At 36.1% G+C, this 26,971-nt stretch overlaps 1 protein-coding gene across 1 annotated transcript in view; it reads right to left on the bottom strand.

Moving 5' to 3' along the window:
• Positions 1–3,466: 3,466 nt before the first annotated feature.
• The window catches only part of EFHC2 (EF-hand domain containing 2), a gene marked incomplete at its 5' end in the record, with an annotated part of 55,960 nt that continues 32,455 nt past the window's right edge, over positions 3,467–26,971 (bottom strand). Inside the window, 8 exons of the mRNA XM_083362461.1 lie at positions 3,467–3,600; positions 5,595–5,700; positions 11,817–11,909; positions 13,007–13,204; positions 17,605–17,738; positions 19,519–19,715; positions 23,393–23,535; positions 24,383–24,548. Of these exons, the coding sequence (XP_083218587.1) occupies positions 3,505–3,600; positions 5,595–5,700; positions 11,817–11,909; positions 13,007–13,204; positions 17,605–17,738; positions 19,519–19,715; positions 23,393–23,535; positions 24,383–24,548 (1,133 nt within the window). The 3' untranslated portion in view covers positions 3,467–3,504. The remainder of the gene's footprint in view (positions 3,601–5,594; positions 5,701–11,816; positions 11,910–13,006; positions 13,205–17,604; positions 17,739–19,518; positions 19,716–23,392; positions 23,536–24,382; positions 24,549–26,971) is intronic.

Here is a 26,971-nt window from a genome sequence, read left to right as displayed (position 1 = left end):
TCAAACGCCCTTTGCCCAGTGCGCTCCCACAGGGAGGGTCTGCTCAGGGTTCCGCCGGTAAGAGATTGCCGGCGGGTGACACCCAGGGATAGGGCCTTCTCAGTGGGAGCGCCTGCCCTCTGGAACCAGCTGCCGGTGGAGCTGAGAACTGCCCCCAACCTCCGATCATTCCGCCGGGGCCTGAAGACCTGGCTCTTTGAGCTCTCGGGCCCAAGCTGAGGAGAAATTTTTAATTGGGGTTTTAAGTGTACAGGGTCAATTTAATATTTTTTAATTTGGTTTTTAACTTTTGTATGGTGGATTTTTTTTAATTCCCTGTAAACCGCCCTGAGTCCTCAGGGAAAGGGCGGTATATAAATGTAACTAAATAAATAAATAAATAAATAAACTACAAGCTGGTTTTGGACTGCTTATTCAAGGATTTGTGGAGGAGAAACAGTGGATTGTAGAAATGCCTGAAGACTACAATAATGATTTTCAGCTTGGAACAGAAAAAGTTAAAATAATTTATGTAAGAATATATAGTTACACCCAGTATAGAAAATATGGAAAATATGCTGCAGGTTCTGTACTAGTTTAGCTGGTGGGACCCAGATGGTATGTCTTTACTGCTGCAGCCCTCCCCCACCCCCATTTTCTGCAATATCATTCTCCCTGAGTTGGACCCACCCATCCAGTTTCTGGAAGACTTTTAAGACTTCATTTTTCCATCAGCCTTGGGGTCATCAGCCATGGTGAACCTGCAAGATGGTTATGTGATGCTAAATGATTGTGTTGTCTCACTTTCTTTGTTTTTTATCCTTTATTTACGTTGTTCGTATCATGATTTTAATTGTGCATATGTTGTATGCTGCCCAGATGGGTAGCTATATTAATTTATCAAATCAAATCATTATACTACCAATTGCTATCAATTTTGATTGCTCTTTACTACACTTTACACTCATTGACAGCATCATCTAAGGGAAATCAATGATGAAAGAAGACTATTATCTTTTTATCTGTGTTGATTCCCCAAATGTATCTAATTGTTCACTGTGTGATGCAGAATGCTGGAGCAGATGGACTGTTGGTTTGATGAAACAGCATTTTCTCCCCCACCTACATTCTAATGTTCCATTCTTGCCAATAAAGGACGGCCACAGATTCTAGTGAATCAGAGAAAATACAATTTTTGTAATAAACAAATAATTATGACCCCCATGTAGCAAGAATTTTGGTCAGATAAGCCTTCCTCCAGGAGTTACATTCCCATTCAGCACAGTCTGCATAACCTTTGCCCTGTTGAGTCACCAAACATCCAAAGACAGCACAAACCCACAAATAACATATTGCTGAATAAAGCAATAAACCTGAATCTGCCATTTTAACAGTAAGAATCATTATTCACTATTGACTGGAAATATTCACTTTTAATCATACCAATTTTTGTGGCATTTCCTAGTGTCACATACGAGACAGTACTCATTGTTAAGTGGACCAGGAGTTGGTTACTGGTGTACTGAAAGGAAATGCAATCTTAAGTCAATGCATTTATTTCACTATTTTCAGGCTGGCACCTCCCAAAAGGTTTGCAAAGTAAGTTAGAAGACTTAAAACAACATCTGTTGGTATTTAAAGCATTCAGATCCATTTGCATCATTTCCGGGGGAATACGTATTCTGTTCTCAGAATACAAAAACCTGAGAGAGTTTGAACTGGAACAGAATTAAATAAAAACGTACTTCAACTTTATACTTTAATTCACACATCCAAGTAGTGAAGACTTGAAAAGATGCCCCATTTGCCACAAAGAAGTAGGGGTCAACCTATTCTCCAAAGCACCTGAAGGCAGGACAAGAAGCAATGGATGGAAACTAATCAAGGAGAGAATCAACCTAGAACTAAGGAGGAATTTCCTGAGAGTTGGAACAATTAATCAGTGGATGGCTTGCCTTCAGAAGATGTAGGTGCTCCATCACTGGAGGTTTTTAAGAAAAGATTGGACAGCCATTAGTTCAGAATGGTATAGGGTCGCCTGCTCAAGCCGGGGGTTGGACTAGAAGACCTCCAAGGTCCCTTCCAACTCTGTTTTCTATTATTCTGTTCTGTTATAAATGTATTTCTATATGAGAATTTCTTGGCACATTGTTGTTTGGAACAATGAAATCATGAACTATTATAAAATGTATTGATGTTTCTGAAGTGTGGTGTATTTTTTTTTAAAAAAATCTCTTTTCAGTTATTTCACCAATCACTTCCCCTTTTCCAAACAAAAAGAAAATATCTTGTAATAAAGAGTTTTTGTTCAGATTGCTGACGATGTCCATATTTAAGGCAAAGACATTCGTCACTAATAAATCTATTCAAATTCTTTTCCAACAAGGGAGAATTATTTGGTATTTAATAGGCTACAAAGAAATGGGGGAAGGGAATATGAATGTTTCACTATTACCAGATCTACTGTGTTATAACAAAGATAGGAAAGTTCCAGATAAATTGATAAATATGGTATTAATTATATCACTCATGTAAATGTTTTTCCTGAGATAGTATTTAAGTATATCAAAACAAAATCGGTCCCCCAAACAAAATGTGGCTAAATAGAACTGTACCACACTTGTAAGAGGACTGCCCACACTATTAAACACATCCATCTCTATCACTATCTCTATACCCATATCTATTATCTATATCTCTCATATAAATACATACATACACCTATATTTAAGAGAGGCATAAGGCTATATTAACAAAACAGGATGAAGAATGAGTTACTTTCATCATGAGACAGCCGAGAACAAAACATGTTTTATTATTAAACTTAACTCCACGAGCAATCCATATCTGCACAAAGCACATCCCTGTGACCTGCTATCAATAGATTTTTATTCCTGAAATTCTTGCACTTTCCTTCGGTTGTTTTTTTAACTATCAATTGGGAATTTTGGGAAAAAATATTTTCTTATTATAATCATAGATCAAGCCTGGAGGTAATCTGGAGTCATTCAAATTATTATTTAGCTCTGACATGCAAATATACATTCCCATTCCTTTTCATGTGGAAATTGAATTGCAGTTACTCATTAGCAAGACTTATAATGCTAGGGTGGAAGATTCTGGTCAATTTTTCTCTTCTGTGCAACTCTTAAAGGGCCAGGCTTTAATCCCAAAGTTTGCAAGGACTTTCTTGAAAAAACAAAGGGTAACAGCTTGATTGTTCAAGTGGAAAGGAGCAAAATTCTAAGTTACATAGCATCCATTCCATATGTAAGAACTGAAAATATACATTTAAATTATTTAAATTATTATACTGAATATAATAATATAGTATAAGCATTTCAAAGAATTACAAAGTATATGAATTATATTTCTACAATAAAATAAAAAATAAAACTTACATCCCCCCCAAAAAAATCTGTAGCTGTGATTCTTTTATTTTGTTTAAATAAAAATATGCAGTAACTGTCCAGAAAGAGAAAGTTGCAATGTTTATCCATAAGAAGTATGATGTATGGACTAAGGCTAATCTCTGATGCCAAAGACATCTTCTATTAATGGTAGGTATTTTATTTTTTTCACTGGAAGTGCTGGCGGCTCCCCACTCCATCCATCTTCATACTGAAAACATAAGAAAAGGGTAAGAAGGTTTAGAATTATAAAGTGAAATGGAAAGTAACTAGAAATGATGTTGAATATCAGCAAGCATTGCAGTCTTTGTTTCTATCAAAATAGTACACTGTATATTTGCATTATAATTTATATGCATTATAGAAAATGTAGTCAATAGGAGTCTTAATTTGACTTGAAGGAGACTTATCTTTCATGAAAAGAGAGAAGTGATCCTTGTACTATGGATGAAAAAAAGAAATTACTTGGCTTGTATTTCAATATGAATCAACTTAATTTATACTTTCCAAGTATTTTATAAGAGAAAAATGTTACTAATAAAACTATAATTAGCACTGTTTCATACTTTTTCAAATTTTGGAACATATTTCTTTAATTAAAAAAATAGGCAACATTATGAGAAAGTTAAAATTAATGGGAGAGTGCTTGTGTACAAAAATGCACATTACATTTTACATGCAAAAATATTTGTATGGAAGTTCATACTTTAAAAATAAATTAATGTATGAACTGAGTTTGAGATTGAAAAAATATATTGTTATGCAAATTAGGGTTTCCTAATCTATAATAATAATAACAACAATAATAATAAAGTTGGAAGGGATCTTGGAGGTCATCTAGTCCAACCACCTGCTCAGGCAGGAAACCCTATAGGCCTATACCATTTCAGACAAATGGCTGTCCAGTCTCTTCTTAAAAACTTCCAGTGTTGGAGGATTCACCGCTTCTGGAGGCAGGATTTTCCACTGGTTAATTGTTCTAACTGTCAGAAAATCTCTCCATAGTTCTAGGTTGCTTCTCTCTTTGATAAGTTTCCATCCGTTGCTTCTTGTCCTGCCTTCAGGTGCTTTGGAGAATAGCTTGACTCCCTCTTCTTTGTGGCAACCTTGAGATATTGGAACACTGCTATCATGTCACCCCTAGTCCTTCTCTCCATTAAACTAGGCATACCCAATTCCAGCAACCATTCTTTACATGTTTTAGCCTCCAGTCCCCTAATCATCTTTGTTGCTCTTCTCTGTACTCTTTCTAGAGTCTCAACATCTTTTTTACATCATGGTGACCAAAATTGGATGCAGTATTCCAAGGGTGGCCTTACCAATGCATTGTAAAGTGGTATTAACACTTCATGTGATCTTGATTCTATCCCTCTGTTAATGCAGCCTAGCACTGTGTTGGCTTTTTTGGCAGTTGCAGCACACTGCTGGCTCATATTTAAGTGATAGTCCACTAGGACTCTGAGATCCCTCTCACAGTTACTACTATTGAGCAAGGTACTACCAATATTATACCTGTGCATTTGGTTTTTCTTGTCTAAACGTGGAACCTTCCTTTTTTCACCATTGAATTTCATTTTGTTAGATAGCGCCCAATATTCAAGTCTGTCAAGATCCTTTTGTATCTTAAACCTATCTTCTGAAGTGTTGGCTATTCCTGCCAGCTTAGTGTCTGCAAATTTGATGAGTTCCCCATCTATCCCCTCATCCAAATCATTGAAGATGTTGAAGAGCACTGGGCCCAGAACAGAGCCCTGGGGCACCCCACTACACACTTCCCTCCATGTAGATGCAGTTCCACATGCTGAGTACGGCTGGTCAGCCAGCTATGGATCCATCTGATGGTGATGCTGTCTAACCCACATTTTTCTATCTTATCAAATCTGCAGTTATCAGTTTCCTATTTTTTTGTTAATCTAGGCCATTAAGTTTCTGCTTAAATCTGATACTCATTAATATCTCTTGTCAGGTAGAAGGTGATTGTTAATATCTGAAGGATTATTTATTTATATCTTTCTGTAATGCACCGCCCCAGGATAGTATGGTAGCAGATATAAGAAATTTTAAATAAATATCTGATAGGCACTTCTCTAAATAGTAGAAATGTTTTGGCAGTAAACACAAACCATTCTGTACTGTTGGTTTGAGAACCTGAGCTATTATAATTTATATTTTTGGAAACTTTTAAGGATACATATTTTACTTTACCTGTAATGGCATCAAGATGGTTTGGAAAGCTGGAATTGGATGCTCTCTCCAGTTCAGCCCATCAACCAACTTCTTATAATTTACCTGTTCTTTGCAATCTTCACACCTAAATACAAATTGTGTGCATATATTCATTATTGGGCTCTCGCTCTCTCTGTTGTTTGGCTTAACCTATTATTTATTTTGATATAATGAATAATGAAAATATCTTTGGAGTATAGCTGGAACTCATGAAACAGAAGAAACAGAAGGACAAAAAGAAATCCATGGTTTTAACCTGTGTTCACTCATGTCTTATAAGCAAACAAATCTTCATTATATATGTACACAAATTGTGGAAGCAACTCCCTATTTTAAGACAGGCTTGATACAGAGCCCTCTTGTTTTTCTTTTATTATTTCTTGGATGACTTTTTATTCCTGATTTATCTGGCAAAGCACCATTGTTGGCATGGACCTCTAGCCCTCAGAATTCAGCTGTCACAAGAGAGGACTGGTCTGTCAGTGAGGCAACTAATACTTAAGAGGGTTTTGTTTTAGAATTCAGAAACTAAATTGCAAGAGTCGGAGTATTTTATGTAAATGCTTAAAGGCTCCTTCTTTGTGGCAGAGTTTACTTTGCAGGTGCACATTCATGGAGTGTTTCTTTGAGTCATTCGACCACAAAGAGCAAACAGAAATTTTTTTTTTGGTAGAATTCTCCTTTTACTTAAGAAAGACTGAAAGCTATGTATTACAAGAATAGATAATGAAAAACCAACAAAATCAAAAAGAAGTAAAATATGGTAGTGGCCTTTGAACTAAAACAGATTAACTCAAGTAATATTCCTGATTTTGTTTGCTGATGAGAAATCTGGTCAACTGCCATGAATATGTTTTACATTATTACATTTATTCTTCCCATTTGGGAAAAACAATCACTTATCACACAGAAATACTGAGCTAATAAATGGCCATATTTTAAAAGATTAAATCTGAAATGACAATATTTCCCAAACCCTTATGTTTAAATAGCAAATACACTCCATAAAAATCAACTGGTATTAAACCAGTTTTACATGTGTGCCTTGAAATAGCACGTATTCTTTTTTTTTCCTTTTTCTTTTTAGCTTGTTTAGCATTTTGCATTTGCAGTATTTGTTTAGCTCAGGAAAAAAAAACAAAGGAGAAAAAGTAAGAGTACGAAGCCTAAAGCTAAAGAAAGAAATGTTGTTATAGTGTTAGCTAATAATAACAACTACGGAACACAGAGATGGACTTTCTCTGTTAAAAAAAAACTTGTCTTTTACACTCAACATCTGAACAAACAGTGCATATTCATTCCACTGCTGTAAAAGTACTATTGTATAATTCAGGAAATAACTGGGAACACACTCCAATTTTCAAGTTGTTGGATCAAATTTTTAAAAAATATTCCAATAAACATGCTATAAGATTGTGGGAAACTCTCTAGGCCCTCTTTCTTAATTGCTATCAAATAACCATGGCAATTCAATTAATGGTTTTGTTTCAGATGTAATACATTCCTGTGGCCCATTTTATATTTCACAATATGAAATCTTGTAGATTCTTTTCAGGTTAACACAAGTATAAGACTTAATTCAGAGAAATTTTAACTTTCTTTATAACAAATTAAACATGGGTGATCGAATTTGTCACATTGTGGAATTTGATAGATAGATAGATAGATAGATAGATAGATAGATAGATAGATAGATAGATAGACAGACAGACAGACAGACAGACAGACAGACTGATATGATATGATATGATATGATATGATATATGATATGATATAGATATGTTGTATTCCTCCGTATTATCTATATAAAGACCTCATATTAAATATGCAATGCATTTATCATAATTCTCTTTGGGTAGAATTGTTTTATTACTGGTTAGAGAACAGAGAGGATTTTTCATTCCTGGATTTTAACTGTTCTGACTTTCTAACCATTCAGTAGGGAGTCTAAAATGGTTTACTTTCCTCTTTTTAATGCTCATGACCAGGTATTGTAAATGATGAATATGCAGCAAATTGCAACAACTATCCATTTGCCCCTATGGTGAGGTCCTTGAAATGATTTTATTTTATGAAGGAACCAATTTTTTTCACTAGCATTTTACTACTCATTAGGCATTTCAGATAAAGATTATTTAAAGTCTATGAGAAGACTTTAAAGCCTCAATAAATCTTTATATTCAAAGTGTCATCCTATACTCAAGTGCTGAGATATTGAGTCTTATCTTTCACGGAACAGAATCCCATGTTTGGAACAACGATAAGAATGTGGAGTAACTAGAATTCGTAAGAACTCCCTTGATGTATGTTTATTTATTTATTTATTTATTTATATTATTGAATTTGTATACCGCCCTACTCTCGTAGGACTCAGGGCGGTTTACAGGGCAGTTAAAACCATGAAATACAAAAATTAAAATCAATTAAAACAATTAAATTAAATTCAAGCCCCAATAGTAAATCTAAAGCCCAGTTAAATTAACAACCCCACAGTCTGGACCAAACAGATCAAAGAGCCAAGTTTTCAGGTCCCGGCGAAATGAGCGAAGGTCGGGGGCAGTCCTAAGTTCCGTGGGTAGTTGGTTCCATAGGGCTGGCGCACCCACAGAGAACGCCCTTCCCCTGGGAATAACCCGCTGGCATTCATTAACCGGCGGTACCCTGAGAAGGCCCTCCCTGTGGGGGCGCAAAAGAAGATGGGAAGATGATGCCGGCAGCACGTGTTCCCTTAGATAGTCCGGACCCAAGACATTTAGGGCTTTATAGGTCATTACCAGCACCTTGAATCTCACCTGGAGGGCAACTGGAAGCCAATCTAGCTCACGGAGAAGAGGTGTTACACGGGAGTATCGGGAAGCTCCCATCAAAACTCGCGCGGCTGAATTCTGCACCAGTTGAAGCCTTCGGGTGGTCCTCAAGGGCAGCCCCATGTAGAGGGCATTGCAGTAGTCTAACCGGGAGGTCACGAGCGCATGAGTGACTATACGTAGAGCATCTTGGTCCAGATAGGGACACAACTGGTGCACCAGGCAACTCTGGGCAAAAGCCCCCCTGGTCACGGCTCGTATATGATCTTCAAAACTGAGCCGTGAATCCAGGAGGACGCCCAAGTTGCGAGCCCTATCAATGGGGGGGTAATACCTCATCCCCTATTGTTAACGATGGAGAACACTGGTCAGCCCGAGATGCTGGTATGAACAGCCACTCAGTCTTGTCAGGATTGAGACGAAGCCTGTTTCTCCCCATCCAAACCCAGACCGCCTCCAGGCAACAGGATATCATGGCGAGGGCATCACTGGGTTGATTCGGGGTGGAAAGAAAAAGTTGGGTATCATCAGCATACTGGTGATACCCCACCCCAAAACCACGAATGAGCTCACCCAGCGGCTTCATGTAGATGTTGAACAGGAATTAAAAGTACTTCTGCACATAAATCCCCTAGCTTCCCTCTGTGAAGTTTCCTATAGTCTTTCCAATTAAAGTACTGGTTAAAATTAACCTTTAGAGAAGCATTTCATATCTAGTGAAGGTCGAGTCCTAGCTAAAAGCTTTCTTCTTCTGGAAGAAATCTATGGTTTCAGATTTGAATTATTATGGCTTCTCACATAATTCTTGATGATGCTATGATTTGAGAGCCACTTTAGAAATAAAGCTGCAATTTCCCAACTTGGATTTATATATAGTAGGACTCCTCACTGTTCTAACTGATAGCCACTTTGGTAGTCCTTTAACCAATCTACTATAATAAGAGATAGTAAAAAGACTACTACAGCTATTTTATTAATATTTTCTCTCCATCTTGCATAAGAAAGCATTCTCTTGGGCTAAACTTAGTGTTCTGTCATCCGTGGTTCTAGAGGGAGGCTTCTGAAATGGAACAAGCCAACAGTTATCTCATGTATCGCTGTGTTGCCCTCTGATGTTCTGAATGAATAATACCCAAATTGGGAATCGTAACCCAAATTGGGTTGCCTTGAAGAGTTGAATATCTTCCACTGCACTTTTGTAAACAGTATCTCAAAATAGTAGGTAATGACAGATATATAGTAGCTTTAATACTTGCACTGCTTAATTTCAGCCTAAACAACCCAAGTTCAATAATGTGGCCTCTTTTTCATTCAGGCTGTTTCTATAATGTGTATTTTCTTCTGAAGCAGCTGTGTTAACAGCACATTTTCTAAACAATATTCTCATTTGTTTCAACATCACTAACATATTAAAGTGCAATGTACACACATGACTCATCTGAATTATAAAAAATATTAAGCAGAGATATAACAAGGCTGTAGTCAAAATGAAAATAGCATGAATATGCAAAAGAATCCCTGGGGAGAAACATTAGAATATAAACAATACAAAGTGCAGAATTGCTTGCAGATTGCCATTTCATCCAAGCTGAATAGGTTTAATCATTTTTCTCAGAATTAAAAGGGTTTTTAATTAAAGGGAGGACATGATCAGTAATTCCATTCCCACTTAAGGAAAAAATAATTTGTATATTTTGCTACTATTTCATAAATTGGCTGTGGCTATCTCCCAGATTTGGAAATAAATCTGCATCACTTAAAATCATCTCTAGATGTGTAGCAGATTTTTCCTCTTCTCTATCAATCTCTGATTTAAAAGACTGAATAGAACCCTGCAAGTATACAAAGGAATCTCCCACAGATCTGGGACTGAAGGAGATATAAATGGTAGCCTCACAATTTTGTCCTAAATATTGATTGTCCTGCTAATTTCTATAAAATATAAGTTCCTGAAAATCATGGGATCAGCTTTTATGTGTATACTTGGAAGTCCTTTTCAAACAATTAAAGAATAGAATAGAAAGAGTAGAGTAGAGTAGAGTAGAGTAGAGTAGAGTAGAGTAGAATAGAATAGAATAGAATAGAATAGAAGAATAGAATAGAATAGAATAGAATAGAATAGAATAGAATAGAATAGAATAGAATAGAATAGAATAGAATAGAATAGAATAGGAATAGGAATAGAATAGAATAGCAGACTTGGAAGAGACCTTGGAGGTCTTCTAGTCCAACCCCTTGCTCAGGCAGGAAACCCTATACCATTTCAGATAAATGGCTGTCCAGTCTCTTCTTAAAAACTTCCAGTGTTGGAGCATTTACAGCTTCTGGAGGTAGGTTGTTCCACTGATTAATTGTTTTAACTGTCAGGAAATTCCTCCTTAGTTCTAGGTTGCTTCTCTCCTTGATTAGTTTCCATCCATTGCTTCTTGTCCTGCCTTCGGGCGCTTTGGAAAATAGCTTGACTCCCTCTTCTCTGTGGCAGCCCCTGAGATATTGGAACACTGCTATCATGTCACCCCTAGTCCTTCTCTTCATTAAACTAGAGATACCCAATTCCAGCAACTGTTCCTTATATGTTTTAGCCTCCAGTCCCCTAATCATCTTTGTTGCTCTTCTCTGTACTCTTTCTAGAGTCTCAACATCTTTTTTGCATCGTGGTGACCAAAACTGGATGCAGTAATATAACTAAGTGTGGACTGTTGCTTTCCCTTATTATTTCTTTTTTTCCCCTTTTCCACATAATCCTCTATTGTTGTTTAGAGGCTGAACATTTGGATATATATTTTAGCAAGAAAATGAAGTTTCTTGTTAAAATGTCTTCAAGGCAAAAAGATATTTCCATTCCAGCTATTTTCACATGTTGAAACTATTTTTTTTTCCTTAGAGTGGCGCTGAAATGACTCATTTTTGACAAGAAGGTTTAGATGTCTCCTGTTGAACAGATTAAGGCAATGTAGGATTCTCATAACTGGGGATAGGAGCAGGAACCCTAGAAAACCTATATCTTGCTAGCACAGTCATTCCTCTTTTCAAATTCCATCTCTCATTGAAATTACTTCCAAATAATGATTACTGGCTTACAATGGAATTACTGCAGCATCACATCTCAGACATGTTGCCTGAAGCATTTATATTAAGGTCAATCAAATGTTATGTGGTTCTTGGCCTTTTTTGTGTTGAAAAAAAACCTTCTCCAATCAAATAGTTTAGCCCTGTGTCCTGATCGCAATTTGCAACAGAGAGAGGAAGAAAGGGTTGATGGACAGATAGAAGGAAAAGAGATAGCCCTGAAATAGCCTCTGGTACATTATCAGAAAAGGAATGTGGCTCTCAAAAGAAAAAAAAATACCTAACCCTTATTCATACTAATTATTACATTGGAATTATGACTTACGCAGCCAGTAAAGCACGTAGAAGATCATCTGCTAAGGGTAGCCTGAAGGATTTGCAAACAGTCCTGCACTTGTCACTGGCCAGCAGTCCGCATCTGCGCAAACAAAAGTAATGACTTTCTATTTATTTTAAAATTGGAATTAAGAACAATCATGATGCACGGTTTAAAAGAATGTTTAGATATGTTCTAGAAAGGAATGTAAAAAGGATGGAAAGTGAAAAGAAAAACTGATTCAAATGTGCCCGGCTATTTCTTTTGGTCCTCTGTCTTTAAAGAAAGTTCTGAGCCCTACAGAAAACCAACGTTCCTGAACATTTGCACTCTTTTCACCAAGCAGCCACTTGGCTTCCCCACCAACCACCTCCTGCCAATGCTCCTCTCATCTTCCCATCCCCAATTCTGGCATTAACTAACCAGTTCTGTGATGTATTTGTTGAAGGGGGTACCTTCAATTCACAGCTAAGTAGCCACCTTCCTCACCCTTTCTCCTTGCTAAAAAATTCCGCCTCTAAGACACTAACACCCATGTAATTTATATTTATCTTCTCTTTCAAATATATAGCTTTATATTGATTGATCTGTTTTGGTCTATGATTTGTTAACAGTATTAAGAGCCAGACCATAATCATGCAGCTGTAGGATATTTAGAAAAACAAAAATCTGGAAACATACTAGAAAAGTAAGAAAGTTATAATTGATAACAGTACCATTCTGGTGCTCATCTCCGTTTCAAAGCCGAAGAGCCAGCACTTGTCTGAGGACGTCTCCATGGTCATGTGGCCGGCATGACTAGACGCCAAAGGCGCACGGAACGCTGTTACCTTCCCACCATAGTGGTCCCTATTTTTCTACTTGCATTTTTACATGCTTTCGAACTGCTAGGTTGCCAGAAGGTGGGACGAGTAACAGGTGCTCACTCTGTTACGCAGCACTCAGGATTCGACCCGTCAAACTGCCGACCTTCTGATTGGCAAGCTCAGCGCCCTAACCCACTGAGCCACCGCGTCCCATTCTCCTATGTCAGGAAGGCTGACATAGAGAAAAGCTATTTCCAGTGAGATATAGATATAGGCTTAAACTTTCCACCACATACAATGATTTGAAGTGAGGGGAAAGAAAGCTCCTACTTTATTAGATTTGGGTTAATAAGAAGTAAACTATGCAGATTTGATAATAGAAGAATTTCTTACTTTTCCCGATCTCTGTAGGCCAAGGCTGCCAACAGCTGGCCAAAATTCTCAAAGTTATTTTTCTTGAGATGTTCCTGGGACACTGCCAGAAGATAAGTGGCATCCATTTCATTCTCCTCTCTTACACTGTAATATCGCCCAATAGTCATAATTTCATGTTCTGCTAATTTTCCATCTGAGATATTCAATAACACATTTCTAAAAAAGAAAGGGAAATTAAAACATTAATCCATCCTTCCATCCACCAGCATTTCTAGATTAGTATATGTATAGTGTGCAGAATGTTTTGTGTATCATCCAGCATTAAAATACAGCTCTTTCTAATGCCAGCAGAAACAAAAGAATATCTAAATAAAGAATGGAACAAACAATGTCTATATTACATGTTTCACAAACTCACTTAAAATGTATTTATTCTATGACTAGTAATTTGGGTGTGCAAATATTTTCTAAAGTATCATGTTTGGTTTTTCTACAAAGAAGGAAGCACTTAGCAACACAAAAAATTATTTATTTGTGGCATCTTAGTTGTTCTAAGAGCTTTGTTGTTTGCTTGCAGACATTTCATTACCTGACTAGGTAACATCTTCAGTGTGTGGGGGGGGCCTTGCTCCCTATATATGTAAAGCATAATATTTGCCCTGCCGGTGTTGATGGAGATAAGTTTTCACCATGATAGTTTTATTATTAGGGTATTGTTTACTGCTTAATTGCTTGTCTGGTGTTAATCCTTTTTATTTGGGTATTGGCTGTTGAATGGATATGCTGTGGTCTTTAGCTTTTTTTACTGTCTTTATGAATGTTATGTAAACGTGGATTGATGGCTGATGTACACAAAGTTTCAACAGTAACCTACATCTATTCCCATTTATTTATTAATTTACTTACTTATTATATATTCATTTATTTTAGCTCTCAGAACTGAATTTTCCAAAGACAAATCGGATTACAATTGGTCATTTAAAAAACTGCTTTTATCTTAAAATGCTCTATGAGGGAACACTCGGTATTGTTTAAAACATGATAACATTCATTACTAATATATTATTGGACTAAATTTTTCACAATGGCTTTTCATTCAGATACAGAGCACACTGATTAATTTTCTCTGAGAAAACATTCAGACCTCAAAGCACAGAGAGCAATTATGCTTTAAAAGCTGTGGTAAGCAGCCACTGATGGTGACATCTGTATAACTAAAGGAAAGAAACTATTGGATAAGGCTTATTTTACTGCTACCCCTCTCAACTCTATTGATTTCAATAAACATGGGTTCTGAAGGTAAACAAATAACACAAGCAAGATTTTTGTGTGGACTTTTAACTAACCTCAATCCAATAATTTCAGGGCTTTGAAGAAAGTACTAGTATTTTAATAGTGCCTTGAAATGTACTGTCGACTGATGCATCTGATCCTGAATTAGTGTAATACAATCTGATTGTTTAGCCTCAACAAAAATCTCTAAGTTTTGTATAAACTGAACTTTTTGAATAAAAAAATATGCTTACAGGCTACATTACTGAGATGAGTTCCATTTCTCTTAACTGGAAGTATAAGCCTTCACTGATGGATGTTCCAACATGTATTACCCCATCCAATAATAATTGAATCCCTCTATCCAATTAATAATTCCTTATTTGAAACACTTCTTTGTCCCAATTAAACTTTAGCCTGTTCAACCATATCTTTCCCCTAACTACCACCAATATTTCAGTTTCCCAAGAATTTATAAATTAAAAAAGAGGGACACAGCCATATGAAATCTTCATATTAAATAAATATTAGTAGCACTGCAGCAAAAGTGCTACTAATATTTGAGCCTTGGTGGAGCAGTGGGCTAATGCCTCCTTAAGTAACACCAGCTGCCTGCAATTAGTGCAGGTTCGAGTCCCACCAGGCTCAAGGTTGACCCAGCCTTCCATCCTTCCGAGGTAGGTAAAATGAGGACCCAGATTGTTGGGGGCAATTAAGCTGACTTTGTAATAATGCCGCTTGGGGTGTGTGTGAAAGCCCTAACAAGCAGGCATATACATAGAATGAAGGCTACTGCTAAGCTTGTAAGCCGCCCTGAGTCTTCGGAGAAGGGCGGGATATAAATGGAATTAAAATAAATAAATTAAATAAATAAAAACTTTATAGGTCATTTCTAGTGGTTTAACACAGCTATTAACTAGAACAGAAGATAAGTACTGTGCAACTAAAGATCATAGGGCACAGGAAAAATCTCAGAACAATACTTTTTGAGATAGATCTTCCAGATAGGATTCAAGGAGCCATAATACTCCATTCCTAAAGTCAAGCCAACTGAAATGAAATCATCCAAAAGAACAGGGCTTTTTTTTCTCATAGAACGCTCAGAACGGAGTTCCGGCACCTTTTTTGGATGGAACCTTGTAGGTTAGGCAAGGCGTGTTGTATGACATGTGTGAGTTCCAGCACCTTTTTCTTTCACAAAAAAAGCACTGCAAAAGAATATTATAATCCATAAACTGACGTCCTGCTTGTAAGCCGCGGCGGGATATAAATGGAATTAAAATAAATAAAAATAAATAAAAATATTCTAGAAAGTTTTGACTTTCAAATGAGACATTAATCTGGTTTAAAATTACCTAAAATGAAATACTGCTGAATTGAGTATTGACTATCTTTTGCTGCACATTGTACTGTTTGTTTTTCACAATGAGTTACGTAGAATGAGATGGAAAAAATATTATCATGGCAATATTTCTGAACTTTTACCTACTCAATTTAGGATTGCTTTTAAGAATATTGATAAGAATTATGGAATTATAATATGGAAATAAAGATGCAAGTTTAATGAACCAGGGATGACGCTTCAAACTTGCACAATCCATCTAAGTTAAATTTAGAATCTAAATTATATGTTATTGACTGATGTCTAGATTGTGCACATCTGGGGATAGGAACATTTTTTTTAATCTTTTATTTTCTCTGGGCAACTCCAAACGATTTTTTTTTATTATAAATAATAAAACTGGGTGTATCAGGGTGGTTGAGAGATCAGTATTATTTTCAAAATTATTCTGTCAACCTAAGGAAAAAGGATGAAGTAAATTTTTAGTTTTCTTAAAACTTTGCAGTGGTCAGGAATGATAAACCAAATGGTCAGCTTCAATAACTGAAGCTGTATTCCTACATTAGAAGTTGTATTCTAATAGTGATAAAAAATTGCACTGTGTCTTGCTTAAAGGCACTGATTTGTAAATAAGATTGTTTTAAGTCTTAACAGGAGAACAGCATAACTTTCCAAGAAGAAGGAACTCTCACAGTTACAGTAATGTGCACACATGACTTTCAGATTTTCTTTCACTACAGCAGCATAATCTAGATAGATTCATCAAATATCTTCTGATAAGGTACATCTCTGAATCCCCTGGAATACAATTCTATACAGATAGTCCTCAACTTACAACCATTCATTTAGTGACCATTTGAAATTACAATGGCACTGAAAAAGTGATTTACGATTGGTTGCCACACTTACAACTGTTGCACTGTCCCCATAGTCATGGTATTAAAATTCAGGCACTGTGCAACTGGCATGTATTTATGACAAGGTCATGTGATCACCATTTGTAACCTTCCCAGCCAACTTCCAACAAGCAAAATCAACGGAGAAAGCCGGATTAGCTTAATGACTGCGCAATTCACTTAACAACTGCATCATTTCAAATATCTGTTGACAAAAAACTTCATAAAATGAGGTGCAACTCACTTAACAGCTGCCTTATTTAGTGGTATAAATTTTGGGCTCAATTATGGTTGCATGTCGAGGATTACTCGTACAGGGTGACCCTGAAGGAACGGCCTTATTCATGAACTTTCTTCAGGTTCCTGATAGGGCTCCTTGTTAAAGGACTCTTCAGCCTTAATCCATGTAAAGCATAGCATTAAAAAATGGCATGTTGAATTCAACCACCATTTTGTTACTTATATTGTCTATAGTTCTGAACATAACATTTTGTTCTATATATAGATTGACCAAGGTTTAATTGCCTTTTCTGCTCTGGGAAAAATCTTTCATAATAGGGTTATTTAAAACAAAACATGCTAAATGGATGAATAGTTAAGAGCATATCAGCTCATGTGTTAGAAAGTTCCTTTTAACAATATTCTACATAAAAATTAACACGTGGTCCCTGTGCTACTACCAAATACTTTGCACTAGTTTTTGTGGTCCATGCAACAGAGAACACCTATAGCTAAGTAAATTCTCTCCCTCTCTTTATAAAAAAGAGAATCTCACAGAAATAATACAACAAAAAAGAGCTACTTTGCTCTAGTAGTTAAGACACCCAGCTAGAAACCGGCAGACCATGAGTTTGAGTCCTGCCTCAGTCATGAAAGCCAGCGAGGTGACTTTGGGTCAATCGGTCTCTCAGCCCAATTCACATCACAGGGCTGTTGTGGGGAAAAGAAGAGGAGGAAAGTATGTTGTATATATTTGCTGCCCTGTGTTATTTGTAAAAATAATAGAGGTGGGATACAAATATACAAACAAATAAATAAAACATAATACGCCCTATTAAGTTTTAAATGAATTAAATTGCTGTTTGTTTGGATGCTCAGGATCTTACCTGAACTCATCATAATCAATCATGTAAGTGCTCTGAGGATCAGCGGCTGCAAAAATCTGTTTAATTTCTCTTGACCGAGGTTCTCCTATAACTTTCAATTTGTTCAGTATTTCATTGATGTTGGCCATAGCATACTAGAAAAAAAAAAGATGAGGGAGGTTCAAGGTTGATCTTGCTGTACCATTTAACCTAGTGTAGTGCAAGGGTTAATTCTAATGACACCAAATTATTTCTTTCCTTATGACATATACTTATTGAACATTAAAAAAAGCTAAAACTAAATTCCAAATTACCAATTATTAAGAATGCCAGAGAGCCATGTGCCAATAGACTGTCAAGACTGCACATGCACTTTCCTAGTTTTCTTATATGGAAAGCAAGCAGTTTCAGCTTGTATCACCACTGCTCTTTCCTGAGTCTTAACATGGATAACAGCATAAGTGGAGAGCCAATTTAGTGTAGAGGTTAAGGCATCAGGATAGAAACTGGAAAAGTATTGGTTCTAATCTTTAGGCATGAAACCAGCTGGGTAATTTTGGGCCAGCCACTCTTGTCAACACTAGAAAGAAGACAATGGCAAATCGTTTCAAAAAAAGTCTTCCCAAGAAAATTGCAAAGACTAGTCTAGGAATCAAAAACATCTCGAAGCCCCACCCCCCACACCCCAAAGTATTAGGGAGGAGGTATTTTGAAAACTTAGTATTTTTGAAACTCTTGGCTTGTTCTGTGAGGAATTAAGACAGCAAAACATATCCAGGGGATACTATTGTGAAAGCAAGACAATTTCTCAGATTGTTAATAAGAACATTTCATTGCTAGAGTGCAGAAAACAAAACCCAGAAGTTAAAGAACTGGAGGGAACAAACAACTTGCACAGGACTTGGACTGATCCAATGCCAGTTCTGAACTTTAAAATTTAAATTTAAAAAATTAGACTAATACCTGTAAGACCTGTAGTTGACTACTCTGCTCTCCTAGTCATATGCAATATTTCCCTACTGCAAATACCAATATTTTCCAGGGAGAAATTCTAAAAACATTCATTGAGCACTAATAACTGGCAAAAACAAATGGTAATGATTTTAAAGAGTGAGATACCATTTTGTCCTGCATCTAATTTGCATTCAAGACAAAAGCTAAGTCACATCAGATTTATGGGTTAGGCAACTATTGTAGCATGATCTCCAGTATGTTTGAAATGGATCTGAATTTTAGCATTGCTTATTTTCACTTGTATATATTTGCACAATGGCATTGTAAATTCTTTTTAACTTGAGAAAATATTATCACAATATATGGCCTTTTAAAAATATGCCTATTTCAACAGAATACATTAAGCAGCTATAAGCATCAAATAGAAGTAATATATAATACTGTTTAGTTTCTGGATTAAAATAAAAAAAGTAAAAAAGAAATCCTACAATTCTGCCAAACTTTCATCAGGCTAGTTTTATCTTTTCATTGTTTAGCTGTTCTTTATCCAATAGGCTTTGCATGAATGCTATAGCAAACAAGCAGTCATAACAATAATCAAATATTCTTAGGGATTTTGTTTGATTAGCTTTAGCCTCTTTGTATTTGGTATGGGGAAATAAACTGATACAACACAGGCCTTATCAGTAGCTCCCTTTTTGTTACTACTATTCTTTCTTCCTTACAACAAAGGTAGGATTAGAACATTATGAAAAATCAGTCTGTAAACTTCAGGCACAAAATAAACTCCATGGCATTTACCAAACTCATAATGTAGCATGTATTACTCATAGAGCATATTATTTTTTTTACAAAATAAAACAGTGATGGCTCTTTTGATCCTCAGCATATAAACAAAGGTCTTCAGAGCCGACCTTATTTAGGCAAGATAATAAAGCCACATAGGCCTTCAAAGAATAAGGATTAGCAAACATAGCTTGCCTCATTTGCATGCTTCTCCATGTAGTTGAAAGCATATTCATCAGCATCCACCAAAAGAAGGACGTGGCCATGGAAACACACTTTGGCTCCAACAAACAGGTCCTTAGCTGTGTAGTATTCAGACGGCTCACTTGTATAAAGCTCTTGCCCAGGCTTTTTAATGCGGCTTCTTTCCAAGAATTTCCCACCAATAACTCCTATAATGAGAAAACCATGAGCACACTAATCTTTCGATCTATTTATTTTATTTATTTTATTTTAATTCCATTTATATCCCGCCCTTCTCCGAAGACTCAGGGCGGCTTACAAGCTTAGCAGTAGCCTTCATTCTATGTATATGCCTGCTTATTAGGGCTTTCGAGGGCCCCCCAAGCGGCATTTTAACAAAGTCAGCTTATTGCCCCCAACAATTATTAACAATTATTAACAATTATTAACGTTCATTTCCTCCCTGCCCCAGATTTCCTGCTATATTCACAATGTTAACATAACCAAATGACATTCTTCTTTTACTTCACCACAATTATCAAACTCAGAATTTTTAGAAATTTTCATGAACCACTGAGAATCATACTATCACTTTGGGAGAAACTAGAAGGATTACAGCAGGCTGGTTAGGAAAATATTGACTAAAATGATTTGAATTTTATTTTTATAATTGTATTGCAATGTAAGAAAATAGAACTCAATACAGATATCCAATAAATGTATTTTCCAGTGTTCCAATATCTCAGGGGTTGCTACAAAGAGGGAGTCAAGTTATTCTCCAAAGCACCTGAAGGCAGGACAAGAAGCAAAGGATGGAAACTAATCAAGGAGACAAGCAACCTAGAACTAAGGAGAAATTTCCTGACAGAACAATTAATCAGTGGAACAACCTGCCTCCAGAAGTTGTAAATGTTCTAATACTGGAAGTTTTTAAGAAGAGACTGGACAGCCATTTGTCTGAAATGGTATAGGGTTTCCTGCCTGAGCAGGGGGTTGGACTAGAAGACCTGCATGGTCTGGTCCCTTCTAATTCTATTATTATTGTTGTTGTTGTTGTTGATGATGATGATGATCATCGCACAGTCACCCAGATGTTCAGACTGGATTTGGCATTTTTGTCTACCTATTGAGTCTTTACCAAGGACCTGGGATAGGCAGATGTGGATGTTTGATGGTATTACAGTTATCGTTGCAGGATGGAAGCAGTTCCTAGTAAGGCCGCCTTTTACAGTTGACTAATGGCGAATTTGTCAATGACAATGGTGTTCAAGTGGTGCTCCAGTTGTTTTGGGATTGCACCAAGGCACCTATTACTATTGGTACTACCCTTGCTTGCCTTTGCCTCAGACTTTCTATTTCTATTTGTAGGTCTTTGTATTTTGTTATCTTCTCCAGTTCTTTCTCATCTATTCTGCTGTCTCCAGGCATTATTATTATTATTATTATTATTATTATTATTATTATTATTTAAACAAAAATAAAATAAAAAGAATTTAATGTGTCAGATTAAACATACTGTATATCTGTGTTTGTAAGGTATTATGAAATCTGTGCCAATGAAATGCATTGAATTATTTTTTAGTTAATAGAAAAAACAGCCTTTTCAAAAATTAATGTTACAGATCTCTTGAATCCAACCTTTGATATCTGGGATAATACAATTTTAGTCATTGAATATAATTTTTGTGATTATTCCCCATGCCTAATATAACCATTCTTCTGCCGCCACTCCTAGTCAGATTCCATGATTTTGAAATAAATGGTGTAATATAACTTTGATGTCTTTAACATGAAAACATTTACCGGTATATTTACATGCTTACATATGACATCGCCAAACCGCTAAAACAGATATGACCAAATCATAAGCGCTCACGAACCACCAAAGGAGCCTGATTATCCAAGGAATAGGCCAATATTATAATTGTAGAGACCACTTAATAAGTCCCAAGTAAAGAGATCTAGCTAGTGTGCAAATAGATGGCAAAAAGTCTACAAACCGCCATCAAAATTTCAAATTTCTGAGATGTAAAAACAAAAATCAGACCAAGATAAATCACTTCCAATTTTTTTCCACCAGTAATATAACCTGTAGGCAGTTGAAAAACAAACTGAAATTTTTTAGAGGGGAAAAATAAAAATACTTACAAAAACATGATTGCATACATTTGCACACCCTTAAACTAATACTTCATTGAAACAGCTTTTGATTTTATGAGAGCATTCAGCCTGTTCAGGTAGGAACTTATCAGCATGGCACATCTTGTCTTGAGAATCTTTGTCCTCTTTCCCTTGCACAAGCACAAATATGTCAGATTGCGAAGGCATTTTCTGCGCATGGCCCACTTCAGGTCACCCCACAGATTTTCAATTGGATTCTGGTTCGGGCTCTGCATGGGCCATTCCAAAACTTTGATTTTCTTCTGGTGAAGCCACTGTTCTGTTGATTTGGAGGTATGTTTTGGGACATTGTCATGTTGAAAAGTGACATTCCTCTTCATCTTCAGCATTTTAGCTGAAGGTTTTGTGCCAAAATTGACTTATGTTTAGAACTGTTCATAATTCCCTCCACCTTGAACCCAGTTGCAGCTGAAGACAATTAATCCAAAAGCAAAATGCTGCCACCACCATTCTTCACTGTGTGTGTATGGTGTACTTTTGATGATGCCCAGTGTTGTTTTTGCACCAAATATAGTTTTTGGAATATGGCCAAAATATTCTACCTTTGTCTCATCAGACAACATTTTCCCACACGCTTTCTTACACTTGATGTAGATTTTTGCAAAATGTTGCCGGGCTTGAATGCTTTGCTTTGTAAGAAAAAGCTTGTGTTGTTCCACCCTGCCCCATCCCCCAGGCATATGAAGAACACGGGAGATTTCTGTCACATGGCGTACACAACCAGTACGTCAGAAATTCCTGCAGCTTCTTTAATGTTTCTGTAGGCCTCTTGGCAGGCTCTCAGAGCAGTTTTCTTCTTGTTTTCTCATCAATTTTGGAGAGATATCCACCATTAGGTAATGTCACTGTTGTCCCATATTTTCTCCTCTTAATGATTGTCTTCACTGTGATCCATGATATATCCAATGTCTTGGAAATGTTTTTGTATCATTCTCCTGTCTGTTACCTTTCAACAATGAGATCCCTTTGATGCTTTTTAAACTCTTTGTAGACCATGGCTTTTGCTCTAAGAGGCAACTGGGTAAATGTCAGAAAAATCCTATTAAAACGGCTGAACTTTATATGGGCTTAATCAGACACTTTAACTGATGTTAGGTGTGTACTGATTACTATTTACAATCAGTTTGAATGTGATTGGTTAATTCTGAACACAGCAACATTCCTATTTATAAGAGGCTGAGCACACTTATGCAACCATGTTATTGAAAGTTTTTTATTTTTATTTTATTTTTCTCCACTAAAAGATTTCAGTTTATTTTTCAGTTAAATTATAAGGCTTACATGTTATATTAAAGGTGGGGAAAAATCTGAAGTCATTTATCTTGGTCTGATTATTTTTTACATCTCAAAAACTGCCATTTTAACAGGGATGTGTAGACTTTTTATATCCATTCTAACAGCTGTGGGATTCAGTTAACAAAGCCAGCAAGGGTTGCTTTTGCTAAGCAATGCCTTATGACTGCATTGCTTAATGACAACAATTCAGTCCCAATCACAGTTATAAGTAAAAGACAATCTCTATCCCAGAGGTCTTCAAACCTGGCCCTTTTGTGACTTATGGACTTCAACTCCCAGAATTCCTCAGCCAGCAGGCCTGGCTGAGGAATTCTGGGAGTTGAAGTCCACAAGTCATAAAAGGGCAAGTTTGAAGACTCCTGCTCCATCCTCTTCATCAGTGATGCTTGCAACAGAATTGCTCTCTTACCTGTATTTCTTTGGGGAGGTTCAAACACTGAAATAGTGTCATCACTTAGAAAATAAGAAATAATGAACTTCCGATCTTTAGCGATGGGATCAGAAGTAATATGTTGTGCAAGGAACCGCAAAGTATTACTTTCAAGGCCTTGTCTGAAAAAGCAGAAGAAAATTTTTTCAAAACTGTGTGTTTCATTTTCTCTTTACCTGGAGAAACAGATAATTTCATTTTGTAAAATAACATCCCATCATCAGGATTTATATTAATTCAATTTTGGCCCTCCAAAACTGCTGTGGGAAGTGCATTGCAGCATGCTAAAATTAGTGCCCTTTGGAGTTTTGGGACAGTTACACAATGTAAATATCTTGCTGCTTTGAAAAGAGGCTCAAAGAAACATTCTTAGGAACAGCAGACTGATTTTGCTTGGCTTCTAGTCCTTGATATGTTGTTTAAATGCACTAAGTGCACTCTAATACCCAATTATTAAGAACGCTTCTCTGAAGAAGCCAAGATACTGAAGTTTTAGGGAGATGGTCATGAAGCATACTGATCTGTAACTGTACTCTATAAGGAAAAACTCAAATATGTGGGGAAATCCCTAGCTGTAAGATATTCCATAGCAAGGCTTTATCCATTAATTCATAAAATTTACCCATGCAGTATACAATGATCTAGATATCCTAATTCCAAAAATTGCTTTGTAAATCCCATTGGAAAATAGAGCATGATAGAGGATATATAAATGATTATACAGTGGAGGCCAGAAGAGATAAATGGACTATAATGGTTCTTAGAATTTTCTTATAAATATTTAAGATTAATGACAATATATTAGGAGATTAATATTAGGAGATCATAACCTTTGTTAATAGGATTTGTTTTCTACCTGACTGCTACAATTACCCATTTGTACTGACATTATGAAAAAAATGGGGATCTCTTCCTGTCTCTTACTCAAATGGAGAGAAAAGGGGCTGAGTATCACTTTTATTCAGATACCTGTCTTTTTCCATGAATTTCTTGAAGTCCTTTTGGGGAGGTTTAGGAAGTAAGCTAAGGCAAGAGCAAAGAGAGTCTTCTTCAGATCCAAAACCATTGTATGGAGGAATTATTCTTTCTATTTTCAGAGGAGGTGCTATCTTGTATGGAACTGGAATGAAATCCTCTGTGAAACACAAGTAGCAAATCAACATATTTCAATTAGTTCTTTAATATCAGCCCTTACATTTATATATCCCATATATCTATATCAGCCCTTACATTTATATATCCCATATATCTATTAAAATAAAATAATTTTCCATTTTTTTGAAAAAAAGTCATAGGATAAGTATGTGATTTAAGAATAAGACATTTCTCTAAACAGGAATTTCTGTAAAGATTTCTCCCTGTGTATCACCATTGATATTTCCCTTTGCTTCCTGTACGTTTTTTATAGATAGGAAAAACTTATACATTATTAAAAAATACATTATTCTATAATAGTGATCTTTATTCACATCATTATGGTTTTTAGATCGCTTCAGTCATTTTAAATATAAATATGGCTTACTCAAGTTTACCTATAACAATTTCATAAATATATGTCACAACATTTTTTTACTCCAGCCAGCTATGTATATCTTATATGTAACCACCCTGCCTTTTCTAACATTAAATTGTGTGGGTAAACCAATGTATTCTCACTGAGCTCAACTAAATTACAACTAATAAAAGAGAATATTTATAGCTTGGGATTGAAATGAGGGGTCCTTGTTGCTCTCTGAGCTTGATTGTTTTCTTGCAGACATTTCATTCCCAAAACTAAGTAACATCATCCTACTAGCACTGATGATGTTACCTAGTTTGGGTAATGAAACATTTACAAGAAAAAAACCAAGCTCAGAGAGCATCAAGGACCTCTTCATTATAGCTATATATTTGTGAACAGTTGCTGGGAGTCGGGCAGTATTGTACTAACAGTACTACTATCACTACTTATAATAATTATCTCTGTATTATATGAAATACCAGAACCAACCTCTGAATTGACCCCACCCCAGAGAAGGATTAAAAGAGAAAATTATAACATATGCCGAATTATCAGTAGAAAGACAAAACTTTTCCAATGAAAGTAATGCCCACAAAAGATCTGCCATCTATAATGAAGGATGTGAATAAGGCCCCTCCAAGGATTAAAATAACATGTATCAAAAAGGCCAATCAGTTTGCCTACAGTACAGCAGTAGTGATTACAGAAAAACTAAATATAAAACTTAGAAATCCAAAATCAAAATCAAATGCAATTCCAAAGTGGAAGATCAGACTGGAGATCAAAATTAAAAAAAAAAATAAGATCAGATGTGAATAATTTAAAGAAAATGAAAGAGCAAAACCTGAAGAATGTAAAGTACAAGATAAGCCTAATAAAAAAAATTGTCTTAGCACAAGAAAAATGGAAGAAATCAGTTTTTAGAAATCTTAAAGGAGCAAATAACAGCAAAAGTGTGGAACACTGACAGATCATCCAATTTAAATAAAATCACCTATTTCAATCAGACCAGAAGCAATTCTACCGAAGTATAAATGGCAACAGAAATTCTGAAAATGGAAAACCAAATAAAAAGGAAACAATCGTTTTGGAAAGACATATGGGAAACTCAAAAAGAATGCAAGGTGGTTAAAAGAATTTGAAAATTAATTTAGTAAAAATCAAATGGAAGAGCCAATAATATCAGCAGAAATGGTTAAAAATCAAGTGAAAATGAATAAATAGGATAATGCCTGGAAATTATTAACTGCATAGCTTTTGGCTCAAATAGTTTACAGCTAAACAGCCTAATGAACAATTGAAATAATTGACAGATCTTAATTTGATTCATAACAAACCAGTGAAAGGGACAACACCAGGAAACTACAGGCCAATAACATGCTTACCAACAATGTTTAAATTACTCACTAGCATGATGGCAGGCAAAACGCAAGATTATTTAGAAGAAAATTACCTTGTTCCAATAGAAGAAAAAGGAAATAAAAGGAAAAGCAGAGATACAAAAGATCAAATTTTGAGTGATAAATTGGTTTTGAAGAATTGCAAAAGGCCAAAAGCAAATTTTCATACGGTTTGATTATAAAAGGCATTTGATTCATTACTATATAGTGGGTTATCAAATGTTTGCAGACAACTGGTGTTAGTAGAAACATTAGAATGTCTGTAGGAAAAATAATGAAGCAGTGGAAGGCAGAACTGGTGACTGGAAATGAAAAATATGGATTTGTCAGCATTAGGAGAGGCATCTTCTAGGGCAGTGATGGCGAACCTTTTAGAGACCGAGTGCCCAAACTGCAACCCAAAACCCACTTGTGTATCGTCGGGTGCTGGGTGGGCGTGGCCCATTGGGTGGGTTTGGCCCATTGGGTGGGTGTGGCCAATTGGGTAGGCCTGGCCCATTGGGTGGGCGTGGCTGCGGTGGTAACAGCAAACTAGGTGGAACTAAAAAGTTCAATCAATCAATTCCAACTTTGCGAGATCTTTTTTTTCCTGTGAGAAGCTGAAATTGGATTGATTGAACCTTTTTTTTTGCACATTTTTTTTTCCCGACGGAGGCC

This window comes from Vipera ursinii (genome assembly GCF_947247035.1).
Source record: "Vipera ursinii genome assembly, chromosome: 4".
Taxonomy (NCBI): domain Eukaryota; kingdom Metazoa; phylum Chordata; class Lepidosauria; order Squamata; family Viperidae; genus Vipera; species Vipera ursinii.
Note: the sequence above shows the minus strand (reverse complement) of the source record. Positions and strands in the feature narration are given on the sequence as shown.